Source organism: Strongyloides ratti (assembly GCF_001040885.1).
Source record: "Strongyloides ratti genome assembly S_ratti_ED321, chromosome : X".
NCBI classification, from domain to species: domain Eukaryota; kingdom Metazoa; phylum Nematoda; class Chromadorea; order Rhabditida; family Strongyloididae; genus Strongyloides; species Strongyloides ratti.
In genome coordinates, this window is record NC_037309.1 from 4,127,944 (window position 1) to 4,152,757 (window position 24,814).

General features: G+C 17.9%; 5 protein-coding genes across 5 annotated transcripts; 3 read left to right on the forward strand and 2 right to left on the reverse strand.

The window, feature by feature from the left end:
* Positions 1–2,411: 2,411 nt before the first annotated feature.
* On the reverse strand, positions 2,412–10,839 carry SRAE_X000088700 (Slit homolog 2 protein; the record flags this gene model as incomplete). The annotated part of the gene is made up of 6 exons (XM_024645286.1): positions 2,412–3,479; positions 3,527–6,512; positions 10,234–10,305; positions 10,410–10,481; positions 10,537–10,608; positions 10,673–10,839. The coding sequence occupies 6 exons, from the start codon at positions 10,837–10,839 to the stop codon at positions 2,412–2,414; spliced, it is 4,437 nt and encodes a 1,478-aa protein (XP_024510759.1).
* A 2,700-nt stretch (positions 10,840–13,539) lies between these two features.
* Positions 13,540–13,843, reverse strand: SRAE_X000088800 (Zinc finger, LIM-type domain-containing protein; the record flags this gene model as incomplete). The annotated part of the gene is made up of 2 exons (XM_024645287.1): positions 13,540–13,656; positions 13,703–13,843. 2 exons carry the CDS (start codon positions 13,841–13,843, stop codon positions 13,540–13,542), a joined length of 258 nt encoding a protein of 85 aa, XP_024510760.1.
* A 3,819-nt stretch (positions 13,844–17,662) lies between these two features.
* SRAE_X000088900 (CRAL-TRIO domain and GOLD domain-containing protein) lies at positions 17,663–19,049 on the forward strand (the record flags this gene model as incomplete). The annotated part of the gene is made up of 3 exons (XM_024645288.1): positions 17,663–17,858; positions 17,919–18,204; positions 18,335–19,049. The coding sequence occupies 3 exons, from the start codon at positions 17,663–17,665 to the stop codon at positions 19,047–19,049; spliced, it is 1,197 nt and encodes a 398-aa protein (XP_024510761.1).
* A 2,370-nt stretch (positions 19,050–21,419) lies between these two features.
* SRAE_X000089000 (Hypothetical protein) lies at positions 21,420–22,122 on the forward strand (the record flags this gene model as incomplete). The annotated part of the gene is made up of 3 exons (XM_024645289.1): positions 21,420–21,959; positions 22,023–22,078; positions 22,119–22,122. The coding sequence occupies 3 exons, from the start codon at positions 21,420–21,422 to the stop codon at positions 22,120–22,122; spliced, it is 600 nt and encodes a 199-aa protein (XP_024510762.1).
* A 1,096-nt stretch (positions 22,123–23,218) lies between these two features.
* Positions 23,219–24,207, forward strand: SRAE_X000089100 (Hypothetical protein; the record flags this gene model as incomplete). The annotated part of the gene is made up of 2 exons (XM_024645290.1): positions 23,219–23,762; positions 23,804–24,207. The coding sequence occupies 2 exons, from the start codon at positions 23,219–23,221 to the stop codon at positions 24,205–24,207; spliced, it is 948 nt and encodes a 315-aa protein (XP_024510763.1).
* Between the last annotated feature and the right edge of the window lie 607 nt (positions 24,208–24,814).

Consider the following 24,814-nt stretch of genomic DNA (forward strand, 5'->3'; position numbering starts at 1 on the left):
TTACCTTCGAAACGGTTCAACAACAACTGGAAAATATTGTTCTAACTTTTTCGACCAATTGGAAAAAAAAAATTCGTGAAAAAGTATCTTGAATAAAATCGCTTCAAAGAGGGTATAGAAGATATGAAATCTAGATGGAAAAAATGTATTGAGTTTAAGAGGGAATACTTTAATTAATTGTGGTATTACTGGAAAAAAATATTAACTCCATCATAATGTGACTCAATACTTTTCAAATGCCCTAATATTTTTAAATTCTTTTATTTTACTATTATTTTTTATTAAATGTTAAGTTTTTTAATTAGTCATGTAAAGTACATTTAAATACTAACATATACTTTATTTTTGCTAATATTGCAAAATTATTATAAAATTTAGTATTGTATAATCTCAAAATTTTAGCCTTATAAGCAACTTTTATTAAAAGTTCTTCTTTTGTTTGACCATAATCTTATTACCTTAAGATTAAAATACATCACATTTTTATAAACATTTGTGAGATATTTCTTTGTCAAAAAAAATGTTTCTTTTGCTGGACACCATCTTACTTTTATTTTATAACATTTGTGATAAATTTCAACAGCATATTCTAAATTTAACATTTAAAAACAAAACTTTACAACATACTATCATTTTTATTGTAGTCATAAACACTTCCTATCAAATTGAAAGTTCCATTGCTGAAAACTTTTTGAATACATATATTTTGATGCCAAAAAAAATTTGTTTGCTTGATAAGTTTAAATTTTACATTTGTTGTAACTTTACCATCACATATAACACCTCCCTTAACAAAAAAAATATTTTTTGTTTTATGTTTAGTCCAAAATATGTTGGATTCTATGATTGTAAATAGGCTAATCAAAAATAAAATAAATTTGTAGTTCATATCTTAAATAATATGAAAAAGAGCAAAAATTTTAGTAAAAATTTAATTTTTTTAAATATTTAAACAAAAATATTATTTTAAATTATTAAAATTCTACTTTTATGAAAATTTTTAGTGATAATTTTTGACAAATTATTTTCCTAATATACTTGTAATTGTTTAATCAAAACTTTTAAACATTTATTTTAAATTATATTTTTTATGATATTTTAAAAATTTATAATTAAATATAGTACAAAAATCAATTAAAAATAAAAGTAATTTGTGTAGAAATAAAAAAATTACACATTTTAATATTTTTTAACATAAAAGGTATTAATATAAATGGAAAAAAATACCAAAAAAATATATTCGTTGTTATGTAATATTTCAACTGTCTTTAATTTGTTCATTTTTTTAATAATGTCTAAAATTATTATTATTTTAGTAATTATTAAATTTTAAGAATAAACTTTAAAGTTGATATCAAAACAAAAATATCTGCTGTAATTTTTTTTTATAATATTTGTAATTATCACTCAAAATTTGTTTCACAATGATAAAAATTAAGTTTTCTATTTGCTTTCTATTGTTGATAAAAATGTCTAAAATTACAAAATAAAATGCTATCATAATATTTTTGTTATTCTTATATTTAATATATTTAGAAATATAAATTATATTTTTTAACTAACATACAGTTGCATAGAAGTTTCATCAACTAAAGATATTTTTTAGATTTACATACATACACATAGAAGAAATCATTTTTTGTCATGAAAAATCATAATATTCAAAAATATTTTTTAGCATATTATAATTTTAAAATAAAAATTTTGTCTTATTTAAAAAAAATAAAAAAAAAGTCGTTAGTTATTAGAAAAAAATAGTGATACGAAAATATTTCAAATACATCAAAATTATGAATATTCATATGTTGATAACAAAAAATTAGAATTAATTAAAAAATTATCTTTTTTAACGACAATAAATTATGCTTTTTTGTATGTATATGACATTAAATTATATAATAATTAATTAATTACTAACTTTCTGTAATAATTTTATTTTTAGAATACAAAAATTTCATAAAAAATGCATTTAAAGTAATAATAACTATTATAAAAATTGTTACTTTTTATTATAATATAAAATGTTTTACAATATGTGTTAATAATTTTACGTGAAAAAAAATTTGGTACTATAAAAATATATATAAATAAAAAAATGTACTATAATAGACATAACATTAATAGGAAAATTTTTAACAGTTAAACATTACTATATAATATAGATAAATATATAAAATCATAATTTGAAATATTATACAAATTTTGCTTAATTAAATTATTAAAATAATTCATTCATTATTATTTGTCGTTATAATATTGACAAAAAACAAAAAAATAATTGGCAATTTCTATATTTTAGCGAATGCACATTAATAATTATATTTGCAATATAATTAAATATAAATTTTTTTTTGTTTCAATTTTTTTACATTATTAATAATAAATTTCGAGATAAATATGTTAATGAATACTTATTTTCTTCTTACAGCGCTTTCATATTTCTCATTTTTGTTTTTTTTTACTATTGTTCCAACAAAATTTTCAACCGGATTCTTGCAATTTGATACACACTGACATTTGCGGATAATTTGAACTACAGACATTTTTGTTTTTCCTGATTTACAATGCATTTTTATACGTCGTTTACGTCCACGAACACCAGTACAACAACCACCTTTAGATTCAATTGCTGAACCACAAAATCCAAGACAACGCCCATTTTTTATTGGTTCAATAGATCTACAATCATCTTCATGATAATATTCTCTGTATTTTTCTTTAATACATTGAATTTCTCTTGTATCACATTTTTCTCCACTAAAACCTAAATCACAATCACAAGAATATCCTATTGTTGATGTTTTATTTAATGTACATTTACCATTACCACAATCTGCTTCTTTACAAACATCTAAAAATGTTGTACAACCTTCCTTAACAGACATTTTTTCAACTACATCTTCTTCAAGATCCATAAAATAACCATTAATATATACATCTGAAATACATCCATTTAAACTATTTCCTTTTGATAAATGATATTTTTTAATTGCTTTATTTCCAATATTTTTATTAATACCACCAATATAAAATAATTGTTTTGATTCAACAATAAATTTATTTTTTACACCTGAATTAGATAACTTTTGTGGTTTCATTTTATCTATTGACATTTGTAATTGATTTCCTTGTATAAATATGGTTATTGTATGAGATTCACCATCATTAATTGTTACATAACTATACATATGTGATGGAGGATAATTTCCAACATAAAATCCAACTTTTAATCTTCCATCATACACTTCTAATGAAAAATATGATTCATCACCATAATATGCTATTATTCCATTTTTTTCAATTGTATTTATTGTTAATGTAAAATTACCCTTTTCTGTTGAATCCCATCCTTCTAATGCTATATATGAATTATAATCTATTAATGATACACTTCTTAACTGTTCACAACGTTCACCTTTATAATTAAAATGACATTTACATTCAAAATCATCACCATCTTCATTTTGATGGCAATATCCCTTAAAAAAAAATATATATATATATAGATTATATAATTATAACTTACATTTACACAACTATCAGCATGACATTGTACTGAATCTTTATACAAACGATTTTCAATAAGAGGTATTTCACAAAATTTTCCAGAAAAATATTGTGAACATCTACATGTATATTCATTTATTCCATCAATACATATTCCACCATTTTTACACAAATTTTTTATACAATCGTCAATATTTGACATACAATTTCTTCCTTCAAATCCAGGTTTACATTGACATATATAATTATTATCACCTTCTTTTATACATTTTCCACCATTTTCACATGGATTTAATTTTGATGAACAATATTCTAATTTTGTTTCACAATATTTTCCACTATACATAATATTTGGACATATACAACGATATGAATTTATTTCATCAATACATGTTCCACCATTTTGACATTTATTATGAATACAATCATCTATATTTTCTTCACATCTTTCACCTTTAAAACCTTTTGGACATGAACATTTAAATCTACCTTGTTGTATTATTGAACATGTTCCATTATTTAAACATGGATCACCATAACATGCATCTATAACTGATTCACAATATTTTCCATGATATCCCATTAAACATTGACATTCAAATGTTCCATATTTACTTTTATTACATATACCACCATTTTTACATGGATTTTTTAAACAATAATCACATTTTGCTATAATATCAATTGGTGGTGGTGAAGAACAATGCATTAAATGATGATTTGCAGTTAATAATAATTGATTTTTAAAATTTTCTGGTTCTTCACATCTTGCTATACCAGGTTCAACATATTTTGATTTTATCCATTTTGAAAACCATGCCATTTTACAATCACAATATAATTGATTATTTCCTAATGCTATATGTGATAAATGTTCAAGATGTATAAAAGATGATTCAGGAAGTTGAGAAATATTATTACCATGTAATGATAATATACGTAAATTATGTAAACCATCAAATGCTTCACCTTCTATACAATTAATTTTGTTAAAACTTAATATTAATGTTGATAATTTTGTTAAATATTTAAAACTTTTTGATGGAATATTTGTTATATTATTATAACTAAAATCTATCTTAATTAAATTAACTAATTTTTCTAAATATTCTACTGGAATATTTGTTAATTCATTATTATCAAAATATAATTCAGTTGTATCTAATGGTATACCAATTGGAAATTTTTTATATTTTTGTCCAGAACATCTTATAATTGTTCCTTGACATTCACAACCAATAGGACAATAATTACCACTATCTATACAAATATTATCATTATCATCATTACATATTAATTCATGTTTTGTAACAGATGATACAGTTCTTGATCTTAAATTAATAGGTAAAAAACATTTTGCTCCTGTTGGTTTATCTAATTTTGATGTTAAATTGATATTTAATTCATCAACAAAATTTAATAAATGACAATTACAATTAAATTCATTATTATTTAAATCTAAATGTTTAAGATCTTTTAAATTTGTAAAAGAATTTTCCATAATTGTTGAAATTTTATTATTTCCTAATAATAAATGTTGAATAGATATCATTTTTGAAAATGTTCCTTTAGAAATACATTGTAATAAATTACCATTTAATGATAATTTTAAGATACTTGAAGTACGTTTACCAAATATAGCAGTATTAAAATGTGATAATTTATTATCATTTATAAATACATCTGTTAATGCTGGTAAATCTAATGTTCCATCTTCAATATTTGTTATTTCATTTTTATTTAAATTAATTTTAACCAAATTAATTAAATGTTTTAATTTATCATAACTAATTTCTTTTAAATTATTATTTGATAAATCAAGAAGTGTTGAAAATCTTGGAATTTTTGATGGTATTTCATGTAAACCTCTATCACTACAATCAATTATTGTTCCCTCACATAAACATTCACTTGGACAATCATAATCCACTTTACATTGATCAGCATATTGTGTTACATAATATTCTGAGCCTTTACATTTAAATTTTGAAGGTTGAAGATTACTTAATCTTTTTCTTTCTAAAAATTTCGGTCCTTCACATCTGGCACCACTTGTCTCAATAGCGTCATTTGACAATTTTTCAGCAAGCCATTCTAAATTACAATCACAAATAAGAGGATTTTTAGCAAGATGTAATGTTTGAAGATTTTTAAGTGGTGCAAAAGTTCTGTTAGATATAGATTGAATTTGATTATCATAAAGTGATAATAAATTTAAATTTATTAAATCATCAAATAAACCACTACGTAAACATTGAAGTTTATTAGAATTTAATAATAATAATTGAAGATTTTTTAAATCTTTAAATGCTGTTGTTGGAATATCACTTATATTATTACCATATAATACTAAAGTATTTAATGATTCTAATCCTTCAAATGCATTTGATGCTATTTCAATAATATTATTTTTACTTAAATCCAATCTTTTTAAATTTTTTAAACTACTAAATGCTTTACCAGATATATATGTAATATGATTTTGTTCTAATCTTAATTCTGTTGTTGTTAATGGTAAATTACTTGGTATATGTTTTAATCCTCTATCTCTACAATCAACAGTTGTATCTGTACATGTACATGCACTAGGACATACTGATGCTTCTCTACAACTAGTAGCAGCTCTTTTCTCAATACCAGAACATTTCATATTATCTTCATTAACATTAACTAAACTTCTACCATGTAATAATAATGGTTTATGACATTTAGCATTCCCTAATTGAAATGGAGTTAATGAACGTTTCATCCATTTTAATCGACAATCACAATGCCATGGATTATCAGCCAATCTTAATGTTCTTAAATTAGTTATGTAATCTAATTCACCAAGAGTATTTAAACTATTTCCATTTAATTCTAATACTTCCAGACTTTTCCAATTAGAAATTTCACGGCTGTCCAAACATGTCAATTGATTACGATCCAATTGCAAATTACGCATAGATAAAGGTCCATTCAATTGATCATCTGTAATAATTGTAAGAGCATTCTCACTAAGATCTCTAAAATAATAACAAAAATAAATAATTGTACATATATATATATATATTTATTATTGTTTAGAATTCTTTTAAGATATAATTGTTATTAAAAAGTAAATTAATGACATTGAAATTTTCTACAATATGGAAAATTATTTTAAACATCTTATTATATTTAAATAAGTTCAAGTACATATAATGTTATATCTTTAATAATATATTATATTTATTAAAAACATTAAAAAAAGAAAACTTTTTTTTTTTAAATTATCTTTTCAATTATTAATAAAATTTTAAGTACAGATAATTATTACTTAATTATATTAAATCAAATATCTTTTACATTCAAATTTAAAGATTTATTTAATAATATACATTTATAATATATGTAATTTAAAGATATAAAAGAATAACTCAAGTGAGAATTTGTTATATCTAATTCTTATTATACTGATACTTAATTACCTTTTTAAAATTATTATCTTGTAAAATGTATTCAATATGTTACGTCAATACTGTTGTTATGTATTGGATTATCTTATGTATAGTTATATATTAATTCATCCATATATATATTTATAAAATATTTTTATAAATCCCTATTGTAGAATGAATATATACACATTTAAAGATAAAAGAAAAATATAACAACATAAAAAAAAAGAATTTTAAATATAACAATTGTATCTTATGAATAAATCAAAATCCATTAATTATTTGAAGTATTAACCTCTGCTACAAAGTATTATTGTTATAAAGAATATCAAACATGACAAGTTAAAGTGTAATTGTTTTACATGATTAATTAACTATATACTCATGAAACAATTTGAACAATATAAATTTATCATCTTCAAATTTTATAAACAATCTAGAATTTTATTAAAAAAAAGACCGATTTTTAAATAACAAAAAAAAAAAAGAAATTTAAGATCATCACATTATAAATGTGTAGTAAAGAGAATTGAGTTATATTATTAAATTAATAGTACTTTATATAAATTGATATAATATGCCGAGATTTTTATTTTAACACATCCTTATGCAATTATTCATCATGGAAACATTTGAAAGGTGATGATTAATAATTAATCTTAATCGTTTATTTTGAGAATTATACAGTTGAGATTGTATATATTAATGATACTGTGAGAAAATATTAAACATATGACGCTGCTTTTAAAAATGTTCTATAAAGATGCTAATTATCTTTTTTTTTCAATTGATCTATTTCCTTTTAGTATATAACTTTTTCATATATATTAAATTTAAAATTAAAAGTTTTTAAAATTAACATATTTAGAAGGGCCTCTTCAACTGATTTCAACTATATATAAGCGCCAAAAATTTTTATTTAAAAAAAAAGAAAACTATTAATATGATATGGAGTATGATAACTAACATTATTTTAAATATATTTTTCTTTTTATATTAAAAATATGTTATAATATCATTTTATTGAAACAATTTAAATAAAATTATAACTTTAAGAGGTATATCACATTACAGATTTTTCATTAAAGAAATTTAATTTAGAAGTAAAAGAAAAATATAATAGATATAATAGATTTTAAAGTGGTAATATAACATATTACACTATTTAAAAAAGATATTTATGTCTAAAGATTAAATATCTTATCTAAATATGATATAAAAAAAAGTATATCAAAAATTTATTTTTAAAAAAGGAATCTATTTTATAATAAAGATAAGAAGACTCATAAATTAGTATAAAAAAAACAGCTAAAAATTTTTGAAATATTTTGTTAATTAATACATCAATAAAGTTTAAGTAATAAAAATAATAAATCTTAAAAGCATTTTTTTCAATTACCAAATGTTATTCATTTTTATATCTTCATTGTTATTTTAAAGGTACATTTTTTATTACAATAATAAATCTTAAAGCTTTTATATTTATCATCTTGTCTATTTTTTTTTTATTATATAAATTTTTTTATTTTGTTATATTGATATATAAATAAATTACACATAAAAAAAAATTAACAAAATAGTATTTGTAATTATCTTAATGTTCTTTATATATTTAATTATTTATTTTAAAAAAATATATAATTTTAATTTAAAATTTGTTTATATTTGAAAACAAAAATTTTTTTAAGAACATTCTTGAAAGGTCAAAAATGAAGGTAAATTAATTGATGTGATTGAATAATAAAAATAAATTGTGTAATAGAAGTTGTTAAAATAAAAGTGGATAATTATTTTAGTTGTATTTATAGTAATGTTTGTTACCTTGATTTTCTTAAAATTATAAGTATACATAAAATTTTTGAAACGAACATAAATGAACATATATAGAATTGAGATAATAAAAAGTAAAACAATTGTAATTATCAATTAATTCACACTTTGTAATTTTAGCAAATGTTGAGAGGTATGCGCAATAATATAGTATGTTATAGTTGAAGTACCTCAATTATACTTACTTATTATCGGTAAACATCAAAAGATTAAATAGTTTTAATAGAATGTTCCAAGATCATTATCAAATTTGTTAATAAATTATATCTTTTAAATAAAAATATATATTCAATGTGTTCATTATACTTTTATATTATCTTTTTAAACAAAATAATATATATATCTTTTAAATAACTAAATCCTTAAACCACAAAATTTTATAATATATATTTAATGAAAAATATTGTTAATACTTCATAAAATTGTTATTTTCCTAATATATAAAATATTACATATCAATAAAAGATAAAGATATGTGAATATATTATAAATTAAAATACTTTTATAATAAACATATGTCTTTTATAAACAAGATATTTCTTAATAACATTTATTACAAGAAATTATGCCGAAAAATGTTATATAAAAATAGATATATATTATTTATATTATATCTACCTTTTTATTTAATCATACTCAAATTGATAGTTATATAAAAATCATTTTAATGACATTTGATTGAGATATTGGATCATAAATAAATGTTTTAACAAACTTTTTTTTTTTTATCATGAAATACGATCTTATAAATATATATATATATATCAATAAAAAGTAAATTTTCTTAATAATTATAAGAATATTTTTCTATTCCTCAAACATGTCAAATTTATTCATATTTATATTCTTTTTATTTTTATTTACCATCATATATATTTATTTATTTATATGTATCTTTTCTTTATCTTATTATTATTAATATTTCTAAAACTAAATTTGTGGAGGGTGAACAGTGATTGTTAAATATTTATAGTTTAATAAAATATTTGTCAACACATGCTTTGCTTATGTTGTAAAAATAAAGAAATATGTTGATAAAACTTAAGAAAGTGTCAAAAAGCTTATAATAAATTTATATTGAAAAAGAAGTTTTGATATTATTTGTAAAGATAAAAAGGTTATTATACGATTAAAGGATTTAAAAGTTAAGTGGAGTTATAATATTTTTCTAAATCTCTTTTTATATTCTTAAATAACTTTTTCTTTTTTTTTAATAAAAAGTCAATGTAAAAATGATTTTACAAGATATAAATTAATAAATATTGTATGTATAAAAATTTCCCCTTATTATATGATAAAATGATGTTAAAATGTAAATTAAATTTTAAGATGTCATAAAAGAAATAAGTTTTAAAAGGAATAAAAGTTAATAAAAAAAGAAGTGTGACAATTAACAAAGCACTTTAAAGTCTTTTTTTTTTATTTTTGATAAAAATTATAAAAAAAAAAGATAAAAGATTTTTATAGTAAAACTTACAATCTTTGTAGTTTGTGATTATATTTAAACAAAAAATCAGGAATTGAACGAAGACGATTTCTATTAATTCGACTAAAAGGTATCAAAATGATTAATGATAATTAATATATGAATTAATTTGTGATTTATTATATTAGTGATAATGTGTCTATTTATATTAGTTAAAATAAACTTACAATCTTTCTAACTTTGTCAAATTATCAAATGAATGAGGTTCAATTAATTGTATTTCATTATCCATCAAATGCCTATAATTATTGTTTTATTAACATATTATTTGTAGTTTATAAATTAATTACTTACAAAACACGTAAATTAGGCAATCCAACAAAATCATTTTTATTTAATTTTGTTATTTTATTTTCTTGTAAATCTCTATAAAAAAAAATAAAAACAAAAAGTTAAAAAATTTCCACATTTATTTTTATATAAAACATACAATCGAATAATTTTTTGAGAAAGATTTTTTGGAATTTCTGTTAAACCAGCTCCAATACATGATACAATATCTGTTTGACATTTACATTTTGGAGGGCATCCTCCATATGATAAATTTTGTTGAATACCTAATCCTAGTAATAATATTATAATACTAGGTAGGTTCATGACAATAATATAATCTTTTAGAAGAAATAATAATATTTAGTAAGAAGAATTTAAAAAAGAATCTATAAATAAAATTTATATGATGTTTATAAAATGCATGTAATATTCTTCTTTAATTATAACGTTAGAGGCGGTTGTAAAAAAGAATATGTTTTTAAAAAGTTTTTATAGACTTTATTATGTATATAGAGGTTAGATATATATATATAACAAAATATGAAATGTAATAAAAATTAGAAGATATATAAACAATTATAATTTAAAGCTACTACTAAGAATAACTTTATATTTTAAGTTAATGATAAAATTAATATGATTTTAATTTATCACTCCCATTAACAGACCACCAGGTAATCAGAAAATTGACAATGGCTATCAAAGAATCAGTTAAAAGGTGATGTTAAGTAAGAGGAGGTAACAAATATATGATTGATGAAAATAAAAGAAGGGGGGGGGGAAAGAAAAAGGAAGAGGATGAACCTTGTGATCAAATAAAATGGACATACATATTTTCAAGCTAAATAATTTATAAAATATCAAGAGTGCCATTTTTATAAATATAATAATAATAATAATAATAATATATTTATTAAATATATATTTCATGTTAACAATAATTTTAGAAATATATTAAAAAATTTAACAAATGAATATTATAAAGTTGTTATATATATATATATATTTTATTTCCTTTAAATAAAAAGTTTTTACAATAAAATTATGTAAAAAGAAAGAATAGAAGAATTTAATTAAGGGAAATATCTCATCAATTTAACTTTTACGGAACGGCATAGTCCCTGATACTAAAATAAAGAATAAAATATAAATTTTATAATAAGGGTTAACAATTTTGAGATAATCAAAGCTATACTCTACCCTCATTTTAAAGATAAATTGTTACGCCTACCTCAGACCATCACAATTATCATGATTACACCACTAATATAAATGTTAATAAATTAAACTTACACATGAAATAAAAGGAAGTATTAATATATAAAGTTATACTAATAATTATAAATAATATATTTTATTAAATAAAGAAAAAGAAAAATTTGTACTATTTGATAAATTTACTTTACATATGATTATACAACAATATTAAAAAGATAAATTCAGGAATAAGAAATATTATAAATAATATAATAATTTAAAAAATATATACTATAACATATAAATTTTTTAATGTTTTGAAAATATTATTATTTAATTTATTATAATACATATAAAAAAACTATGAGTTTATAATAAATATTTATAGTTTAAATAATCTTAGATAACGATTTTTAAGTAAAAAAGATTATCGTAAAATTAAGATAATGAAAATATAATATATATAGATATAATTTTTTGTTAAACAAATAAAAATATATGATAATTGTTAAAAATAAGAATTTTTACAACATCAATATAAAAAAAAGTTGACGGATTGTTAATTTTTAAATATATTACATTTTATCAAAAAATCATCCTTCAACACATTGAAGAAGTAGGAATATTTTGAAAAATTTTAACATTAAAAATAAAATTTTTCAATAAACGATATAAATTAAATGAGGTGTTTCAAATGATTTAAGAATTTAACCAAAAAAAAAAGTATAAAATTTTATAATTTTTAAAGTATAAATAAAAAAGAAATAATATTTAAAAAAAGAATCACATTTCAAAGTTTTTATAAACAATAAAATTAAAGCAAAAATTATTCTTTTGTTTAAAAGTAAAAATTAAACACACAAGAAGGAAAAGACAATTACTGAGGGAATATTTATAAATAGAAGTAAACTTCTTTGTTTAAAGAATATTTTTGAATAAAAAATTTTTACTTAAATTTTATCATTAATTTTAAAAATACTTTTTAAGATATAATTTTAATGATAATTTTAAACTATATTCAAATGTTATAATTTTTAAATATTGATAAAAGTATAGATAAAGTTATTGTTCTATTTTGACAGGATGATGAAGAAAAATTTTAAAGATGTTAAAATAAAAAGAAAAAGGGATTGGACTATTTAACAATATATTATAAGAATAGTGCCTTCATTGATGTTATGCTAAATTAAGATATTACCAAAACAAGGTTCCTTTGTTCAAATCTTTTTTCTAAAAATATATAAAAAGAATTGTCGTTTATTAAAAGAATTGATGTCACACAAAAATTATATCTTTTTCTTCCTCTTTTACAATAAAATTTTTCCAAATTATTCCTTTTTTAGATATTTAAAATATTATATATTTTTAGGATAAAAGATGTTAAATTATTGTTTTGTGATATGATTAATAATGGATAAAAGAGTACAAAATAAAATTTATGACTTTTATCTATTTTTTTTTATCACAATTATCTTTTATTAACAATCTTTTTTTTATTTATAATATAAACAATTTTGTTATAAATAATAATATGGCTCCATGTCTATTTAAATGTTATTAAACAAATTTTTTTTAACAAATTTATTATAAAATGATACACCATTTTATCAAAATTAATTATCCTTTAAAATAAAAGTTGTTAAACACAATTAATATCATAAATTAAAAGTAAAATAATAATTAATAATAAAAGTTTTATTTAAAAATTTAAATAACTTTTTTTTAAAAAAAGTATATTTATGGTACGACAAAAAATTTAGATTAATAATTTTAAAAAAAAAAAATTTATATAAAACATAACAGTTTTGCTACTTTAAATAGATATATTTAAGCTTTTCCAGTTGTACCATCAAGGAAGACATGTGACTCAACACCACCACGACCATATCCTTTTGGACCAAAAAGTGCTCCATGACAGCGTACACAATATGGACTTCCTTTATGCTAAAATAATTGGTTGTAATTGATGAAATTAAAAAATAAAACTTACTTCAAGGTGTGATCCAGCTGTCAAAACTTTCTTACAATTTTCATTGTGACATCTAAGGCATGGTCTATGCCAATCTTTTCCTAAACTAGAGACTCTTTCACCAAAATAAACTGGCTTGTTACAGGCTGGACAATTAACCATTGCTATTTAGAATACCAAATGTTTGATTATTCTAAAAATAAAATAATATTATTATAAAATTTAATTTATTATAAACTATGTGATATAATATAAAATATTAATATTTATTTTTAGAAAAAAAAAAATTTCTTTTTATAGTAAAATAATATTGTAACATTCTTATATAATAATATATCCTAATATATTAAATTTTTAATGTCTTTATGATAAGGTAAGATTACAATAATATAAAATAATAAAAAATTTTAATAAATAGTAATTAAAGAAATAGTATTAAAATCTTTTTACAAATATATATTAATAAAAAACTGACAGAAATTGATATAGGTTTTTACTTTTTTTTTTAATCTTCTTTTAAATATATATTTAAACAACATTGATAGGAAAAAAGAATGATGATTTAAGTGTAAATAAAATGACATTTTTTTGACTCTTTTGAAATATCTATACACACAATATACATATATATATACTCCAATTAAAGTAAAAATTTAAATCTATTTAAAGTTATAGAAAGAGATTAAGAAAAAATATATTAAAGTACTAAAAATGTTTTATTTACATTTAATTTTATAATAAAAATGTTTAGAAAAGTTTAATTGATAAACAACATTAAAATGACATTTTTTTTTGGATTGATAATAAATAATAATAAAAGTACTGGTAAAAGTAAATCATGTTTAATGATAAAAAAGATATATAATGTTTTAAAATGGAGGATTGGCAGGTAATTTTAGTGTAACTAAAACAAATGACTATAAAAGTATGAAAATATTTTATTTACCAATACATAGAATTAACTTTTAATATATATCCTTTTATATAATAACATTTTTATATTTATAATTTTATAATCCTTTTAAATATATATTTGGTTGTTTTAATTAATAGATATGTATTAATTATAAAAACAAAAATGTACTTTTAAAATTAAATATGTAATTGATAAAGTTACTACAATTAAAAAAGGTAATAGATCACAAAATCATATATATATATATAAATATATATATTTTTAAATACTTGTACAAGCAAATAATATGTATATTTATATTAAATCGATGTACGCGGTAAAATTTTTAAACAGATAATAAATATTTAAACATATATTATAGTAACCTTTTAAGAATATTTTTAAACAAATGAAAGGAATTAAATTTCTTTAGATATGGATAAGAAAAATAAACATTATGAAACTATATTATCAAAAATAGTATGGGTAACTAATTTTGATGAATGTATGTATTCCTTCAATTTTATGTACTTTTAAAAGCAAAATTTGTATATATTATTATAATTGTTAATAAAAAAAAATGTTTTTTATCTACTTTTTTTTTTAAATTACCAAATATAAAATAGTATGAAAGATGTATAAAAGTTAAATAAAATGTAAAATTTATTTTCTTTACAATAAAATGAAAATAAATTGTTCAATAAAAGATACTAATTAAAAAAGAAAAAGTTTATAAAAAAGTTAAATAGAAAAATGTTTAATATATTTATTTTCAAGGTTTTTTTGATTATATTTTTAAAGTTTATCAATTAATAAAGCAAATATAAAATCATTTGTTAAGAAAATAATATATTTACAATATTATGAAATAATAAAAAAAGTTTATATAACATTAAAGTTGTGATAAAAATTTATGGTTATTATTATTAACTTATTGTCGGTCTTTACTTTTAATATAAAATGTATTTTTTTTTTACAATAAAAATATAATTTATTAACATGTAAGTATTGGTTAAAAATTTAAAAAATAAAAAAAATGGATTATAAATAATATAAAATTACAATATTATAAATATTTTTCAATAATGTTGAAAAAAAAAAGAAAAATAATAAATTGAATAATACTTTTTCATTATTATATCATGCTGTGGCATAAACTATATAATAATAATACATGATCAGAAAGAATTAAAAGTTGTTTAAGTATATTAAGTTTATGGAAAAATATCAAATATAATATTTATTTCCAAAAGTAATAAAAATGGTTATCTTGTTATGTAAATTGTGGAATAATTTGTGAGAAGATTTTGGGAAATACATTGAATAAATGTTTTAAATATGGTTTTTGATTGTTATCAAAAATCTGATTATTAATATTGATGAAGGTTATATATTATAAATAGAAGAAGATTATACTAATGAGAAATAATACAAAATATGGAATTTTCAGGAAATAATGAAGTTTGATCGGATATGTTGTTAAATAATTTGTATGGATATTATAACAAAAATAATAATATTTAATAATTTATTACTTTTTTAAATTAATAATTTTTTTTTTAAATAAATAAAAAAGTTTTTTTTTTATAATTTAAATTGTAGAAATTATTAATTTTTTAATAATTTTATATTTTTTTTAAATAAAGATTTATGATAAAATAAATAATTTATAAATTAAATGCATTTATCTTAAAAACATATTTAAATACTTTTATTGGAAACTTATTATTTTATTTGTTTGAAGAATTAAGTACTTTTTTCAAATAATATTTTAAAATATATCTATAATTTTTAAATAAAAGATTATTTTAGTTGAAAAGAAATTTATAAGTATATTAAAATATTAAAATGAAATATGAATAAAAAAATTAAAAATAAGTTAACATGAAATCCAATTATTATAAGTATTTGAATTATTATAACAATATTTATCTTTTAAAAGAAATTTTATTAAAAACATTATTCTGAAACAATTGAAAAATATTAATTTTGTTTTTTTTATTTATTTTTTAATATTCATAAATGAAATCAGTGAAAAATTTTTTTAAATTCTTTATAATATTGGTACACCTGTTTATTAAATATAAATAAAATATATCTTGACCATTTTATAAATATATTTTAATAAAAAAAATTATATAATATATATATTTTATAAATATTTTTAACGATTACAAATAATATACATTTTTAGTGTCTTTTTTTTCATAATTTTAACTAAAATATTTTTAACATATTAATAATTTAAAATTTTTTTATTACTTGTACTTTTAATTATATGATAAGCAGGTTAATATTTATTAAATTTAAAAATACTTTTATAATTAACCCCTTCTTTTTCTACTAATATAAAACTTAGAAAAAAGTATATAATCTTTTTTTGTACTACTTAAAAAGTTTTTATATATTATAGTCGTCATACAAAATTATGTTTTATAAATAATTATGTATAATTGATTATTAATTTAATTTATTTATATTTCATTAAAACATTATTAAATATTTTTAAAATAAACTTTTTATGACAAAATTAAAATTAATTATTTTATTTTAATGTCATATAACATTAAATATTTTATGGACATAAAAATTTATATTTATAATTTATTATAATATTATTTCTAATATTTTATATAATGTAGTTATTTAATTGTGTTTGATAAATATTTTAATCACATGTAATATTTAAGAATATTGATAAAAAATTAATTTTGTATTATAGTTTATTTTTATCATTAAAATAATATTATTTATAACTAATTAATGAATTATTTTTAAATATATGTAATCAAAAATTAATTTAAAAAAAAACTTAATATTAGTTTAAAATTTATCATATTTAAAACTAAAAATTATAAAAAAAAAAACAGGTAAAATAAATAATACTATTAAAGAAAAAAAAATCTATCTATCTATTGTACCTTTTTTTCATTAAAAACTATAAAGAAAAATATTCTCTATGAAAGAAAAAGATAAAGTGTAGTAAGAAATGTAATCAAATTATTTGATTTATCGTACAGAAACTACTATAATTACATATAAAATAGTCTTATTATTTTTATTGTTTTAGTTTTATTTCTTTCATAATGAATGATACATCAGAAATCATCAAAAAGCATTTAACATTATCTCATTATATTTCTGCTAATGAAATTACTACATTTCAAAGAAAATGTATAGATGAAATTAGATTTAAACTAAAAGATACATTAGAATTATATCCAGATTATGATACTGATTTCTCAATTCTTCGTTGGATTATGGGATATGACTATGATATTAGTAAGTTTTTTCAACAAAAAAAAATGAACATATAACTTTTTTTTTATTACATAATTTAAGATGTTATTTTACCAAAAATGAAAACTTCAATTGAATCATTGGTTGCTTTAAATATTAAAAATGTAAAATGTGAAGCACCAGAAGAAATCAATGAATATATTAGTAAACATACACCTGCTGCATCTTTCTTTCCTGGTGGAGTTATGGGTTTAGATAAAAATGGTAATGCTATAATTGTTCAACCTATAGCTAAAGCTGTACCAAAACTATTAGTTAAAACAGAGAAAGCATCATGTTTACATTATTTAAGTACAATTGAAGTTGAAATGGCATTTAAAATGATAAGGTATGTTTTAAATAAAGATTTTATTAAATAGGTATCTAAGAAAATAAATATGATTTTTTTTTAATATTTAATTTATTTTCTGATACAATGATTTTAAACTGTATATAAATAAATTTTATTTTATATTTAGAGAAGAAGAAAGAAAACGCAAAAGTAAACTTGGAGCAATGGTAATTGTTGATTTGGAAGGTTTTAGTACAGATTTATTATATATGCCTGCTGTAAAAATTTATCTAAATCTTTTAACATTATTACAAGATTTATTTCCTGATTTTGCAAGAACATTATATATTATTAATTCTCCAAAAATTATTACACAACTTTTATTGATGGTTAAACCAGTTTTATCAAAACAAACACGAGAAAAAATGAAAATTTTGGGAGACAATTGGAAAGATGTATTGAAAGAAGAATTAGGTGAAGAAAATTTATATCCACAATGGGGTGGAAATAAAAAAAATGTGGGAAAATATGGAAAAATAAATATTAGACCAGGCGGTGTACCACCAGATAATTTAAAATTTACAGAAGAAAGATTAAATAATAATTATGATTTAAAAAATTTAGCTAAAATTAATATTCCTGCTGGTTGTATTAAGAAAATTACAATAAAAGCTTCCAAAGGTCAACAGCTTATGTGGTATTTTACATGTGGAAAAGATATAGATTTTAAGGTACTTTGTAATGGTAAAACAGAATGGCCAAATTTTAGAATTACAACAGAATTTGTTCCAGAGTATGGAAATATAGTTGCAAAAGAAAATGGTGAATATGATTTTATTTTTGATAATACATATGGAACATTTTTTAGTAAAAATGTTTATTATAACATTTATGCAAAATAGAAATTTTATTCAAAAATTATTATTTAATATTATATATAGCAATAATTATAATGAAAATATCAAAAAAAAAGTATTAGAAAGATTTGATTAAAAATATATATAATTAATTATCATCTAATGCCACATTTTTTTTTGTAAAAATTGTTGTAATTTGATATACTTTAAAATTAAAATAAAATTTTCATATATAGTATCCTTTATTTTTTTTTATTGTGATAATATGACTATTGTAATTATTAAATATATATAAATGATAATTATTAAAAATGTTTTATACTTTTTTATAGTACATTTTAAAATGATTGTTGTAAAAAAATATGTAAAATTAACCTCATAACGTATAAATTGTTAAGAAAGTATAAGAAACATTTTTGTTTAAATAAGATTTTTTTTTTAATGCCACAATTATTTATATAATTTTTTATATAGATTTATACTTTATGATCAGATTTACTCTTTTTTTTTAATATCACCAAACATTATTTATAAGTTAAAAATTACTTCTACATCAACTATTTTTTTTTAACTATAATTATATATATAATATTTTAAAAAATAAAAAAAAATATTTATCAATAAAAATTTTTTATTTATAATAAATTAAAATAATTTCATTTTATTATTTCATTTCATTATGTTATAAAGAATAGAAATTTTATGAATAAATAAACAGGTACTAAAGTATATTTTAAATAAATTACCAAGAAACAACATATTATTTATAGAAAATAAATATTAAAATTATTTTATGCTTAGGAAAAAAAATATTATTATAAAAAAGATGGTTAATTTTTAATAGAGATATAAAATAAAAAAAACAGACGCTTTTATAGAATATACTTAAATGCTATTAATTCAATTATTTATTTTAACATTAGTATTTAGCATCAATAATACCATTTTTAATTAATATACAGGATACAAAAATGCTTTTATGATAATATTGTATCTCTTTTACATTTTATACTCTATTAAAAATATATTATAATCTCATATATTTTTAAACATTCTTGTTAATTATATCTTAAAAAAATGACATAATAGTAGTCTTAAATGAATATTTACAAATAAATATGTATAAGAAAATTAATTTATAAAAATTATATTATTATAATACTTAAACTTATTGTAAAAGCATTTCTAAAGTAAAAGTAAGATATTTAATAAAATTGAAATATTTCTAATATTATTAAAATTTTACAATTAATTTTTTTTTCAATTTAATGAAACTTCAAAATATATATACGTATTTATTTTTTTTTTATAATTATTTATTAAAGTGTAAAAGCATAGTTTTAAATAATACTATGCATTCTAGTAATGGAATATATTTTATCTTTACATAAATATCTCATAATGTTTTTCTTTTAAACTTTCTATTATAATTAATATGTGTGGTAAATATAGTCAAATATTTCCTTATTATATTATTTTATTCTTTTAAATTTAAACTTTACCATGCAATTTATTTAAGTTGTTATTTTTTACTTTTGTTAATATTAATTTTTTATAAAATATAAATTACATTTATTTTATTTATTAAAAAATATTATTAAACGATCATTAATATATTTGTATTTATTAATACTTGTATATATATATTTTAAAAAAATTTTAAATTAATCTATTAAACAATTATATTTCATTTTAATAAATATTTCAAAATGTAAAGTTATATCATTTAATGATAATAAAATATATTAAATATTATGAAACATTCTTGTAATATAAATAATGTTAAGGTTCATTTCCCAAAGATTGATATTAAATCTCGTAAAATATGAATTTAATTACTATCTATTGGATACATTTATTGATATAATAATCAAAAACATTATTGTGTTTATATTTGAAATTTTCATTTAATTCTTTTTTCTCAAATAAATTAAAAAAAAATTTATTTTAAGTTTAATTTTAACAAAAAAAAAATGTAACTATGTTATTTTTAACTTTTCAATTGATTCTTTTATTATACTATATTTTTTATCAATCTTATTTATTTTAATAATAATTAATACATTTTTTTGTGCCATTTATGAATAAATAATATAACTGTTTTTTTTATGTTTGTTTATATTATCATTTTTTTTTGTCATTTATATATATTTCACCAATGATGAGAATATAATATTCATTGTATTGTAATTATTGTAATTTTAGTTAAAAAATATATCTGTTTTTTTTAATAATTCAATTTCATTTTTTGATAAAGAGTATAATTTTGTTATAATATTTCTTTGATATATATATAAAATTAAACTTTTGATTTTTTTTTAATAATATTATTTTATTAATTTATCTTATTTTAGTTTAAACTATCTATTTTTCCTTTTATTTTACTGAATTAATTGAACATCAAAACAATTAAAAATGAAAGTTGAAAAAGAAGTTATGTGCTTTTTTTGTAGATCAATGCATTTACCAATTGATGAAGACATTTTTAAAAAGTTTTACAACAATCAGATAGATGCTATACCATTTTCAAAAAGTACAGTTGATGAAGATGGTTTTAAGATGCCATATATAATAAGTTCAACATGTAAGACTTTTTGTCTTGAACAATCAAAAAAATTTTTTTACAACATATTTGTTATAAATAACAATGTCAATTTGTCATCAATTCAACTTATAAAAGAACAATTAAAAGAAATGAATGCATTTATTCAACTTATGAAAAATCAAAATATACCACAATCAGAAGTTGACAATTTTAAGATTATTGTTTGCTTAGAAAAGAATTTATCAAAAATAATTAATAAACTTAAAAATTTACCAAAATATAAAGCTGATTTTTTTATTAATCAATTTTTTATTAGTTATTTTCATAAGATGGATGTTTATTATAATTTTTTAACAAATAAAGATTATAGAATATATATGGTAAATGAAAATAAAAACAATTTTATTCATGTCTTGGATCATCTAATGAAAATAATAGAAATAATTTATTAAATATCTTTTCAATAAAATTAGATTAATCAACATTTATTTTTATTCAAAATTTATTTTTGTAAATATATAACCTTAATGTAAGTAATGTTGTAAATTATTATTTGGTTTTTTTTTTAGTTAAACATCTTTAATTGCTTTTAACTAAGCATTAAGGAATAAAAAAGAATCTTTTAGATAAATTTTAATATTGTCGGAAAAAATTATTCACAATCAAGTGATAGTCATAAATTATTATTGATATTATATATTTACAACAATGGTAATATATTCACATTTCTATAACAAAAAGAAAATTACTATTGGATAACTTTTATTACATATTACAATGGTAGAAAACTTTTGCTTTAATTTTAACAATACTTCATTGGTGGCCATCATTTAATAAAGAGTAAAAATATTTTATTTAATTTTTATACAATATAATTATATGATTTTAATAAACTAGATAAATTTTTTATACTACATAACGTTTTATTACATTATGATTATTAAAATGATTCATATTTAAAATTATCATACATTAATATATTAACCAAATATCATGTTTTTAAATGTTTTACTGTCAACCTCAAAATATTTTTTGTATAATATTTATTTTATTTATGTAATATATACTAGTATCTTTTAAAGTTAAAAATAGATTATAGATAAAAAAAAAATACATTTTGATTATTCAAAATTGTATTTTACTTAAGACAGTAAAGTTTTTAAATGTAATAGTTATTTGAATAAAGATTTGTATTACATCTATCTTTTTTAAATATAATAAACGTTTTAAATTTTAATTCCTTTTTTTTTATTTTATGACTATATTGTTCTTTGATTAAAGGACATCTAAAAATTTTCAATTTAATTTTATAAAAAAAATTTATTAAAAAGGAACACAATGATATTGTTTAAACATTATTATATTAACATTAAAATCTCATTTTAAATGAATAATTTTTATATTATCATTCACAATTTTTAATATTCATTTTTTTATGATTATTTTACATTACATAATGTAAAAACAATTAATATGATGTTGGTCAATCAAAATATTCAGATAATTTATAAAGACATACAAAAACATTGTTTTTTTAATTATTATATTTTATATATAATAAATTATATTTTTATTTTAGTATAATATTTTTTTTATGATATTTATTTTTTTTAATACTATTTTTTTAGTGATTACTTAAAGGAATAACATTATTTTTATTGAAAAAAAAATGATTCAAAATAATAATCAATATAAGGATAATACAACTATCAAAATAATTTGTAATAATTTTTTTGAGGAAGAAAATAAAAAATATGAGAATTTTAGAAGGAAAAATTTTTGTAATGTTGGTGATTCTCCAATAAAATATCTTAATGATATGTATACTGAGATTGAGGAATTTCTTATTAAAATGAAATCATTTCATATATCTGACAGTGAAAAAAGTGTTATAAATCAACTTAAAAAATTAAATATAAATTTAGGTTGTATTCTTTTTGAATCTAGTATTATTGATTGTTGTAAAAAAATAGCTCACCTTAAAACATTACCATTTTTTTATGTTACTAGGAATATTTTTTTTAAAAATTTTAAAATGACTAATAATTACAAAATTAATTCATTTAATGTATTTATATATAGAATATTTGATGAATTTGGTATTGAAAAAGAAGAATTGGAGACAAAAATTAATGCTCCAAAAATTCATTTTATTCTTTTTATGGAGAATGAAATAAGTTATATGTTTAATAAATTAGTTGATTGTATCAATGGTAATGTTTATTTTTTTTAATTTATTTTTTTTTCTATATAGATCCAACATTATATTTACCACCAACAAAGAAAGAGGAATTAGAAGTAATAGATGAATCATTAGATAATTATTGTATATCTGATTATTCAAGCAAAATTAAAAAAATATCTATACATCTTCATTTAACAAGATTACTTCTTGATTCACCAAATATTAAAGATGAGTTATATAAATATGAAATTCTTTACGTTGTTAATACTTTAAAAAAAACAGTTAAACATTTGATAAATAAATTTGATAAAAAATGTTTTGAAAATGTAAATCAGCTTTATGATCAAATGAAACATACTACAATTTCTTATTTTGAAATAGAACAAAAAATTAGAGAATATCGTCAAAATAAAGGAAGTCATATGAACGAATATTTTATTCTTAATCTACTTCTTAATAAAAATAAAAAATAAAATATATTTAATAGTTTAATTTTATTTAATTTATTGTATAATAAATAATATCAATTTTTTATAACTTTATTTTTTTGTTGTATACTGTTATAAATGAAAATCTGTATATTTTTTAATATTTATATTAAATTAAAATTTATCATAACGGTAATTAAAAAATTTAAATTATTAGTTATAGAATTTTTTTTTGGTTTGTTATACAGCAATTACTTTTTAAAAAAATTAAAAATATTTATAATATAGAAAACCAAATTAAAAGATATTACTACTACATTGTTTATATAATGTTAATTATAATTAAAACCCAGAAGATATCAAATATTCTTTTTTTTAAATCATTATTTTTTTATTTTAATTTTAGATTAAAACGTATGTATATAAGCTAGTATTATTATAATATAATATGTTAATGTTAACTTTTAAATAATTATTAAAAGTAATTAAAATCAATTAAACTTTTTATTCATAAGTTATTTCTTTGTTAAAACATTTCAAAAGATAATTTATCCTTTTTGATATTATTAAAACACATAACTTTTTATAAAACAATTGTATGTAATATTATATAATATTTTGTTTTCTTTATACATTTCCTTCTATATTTTAT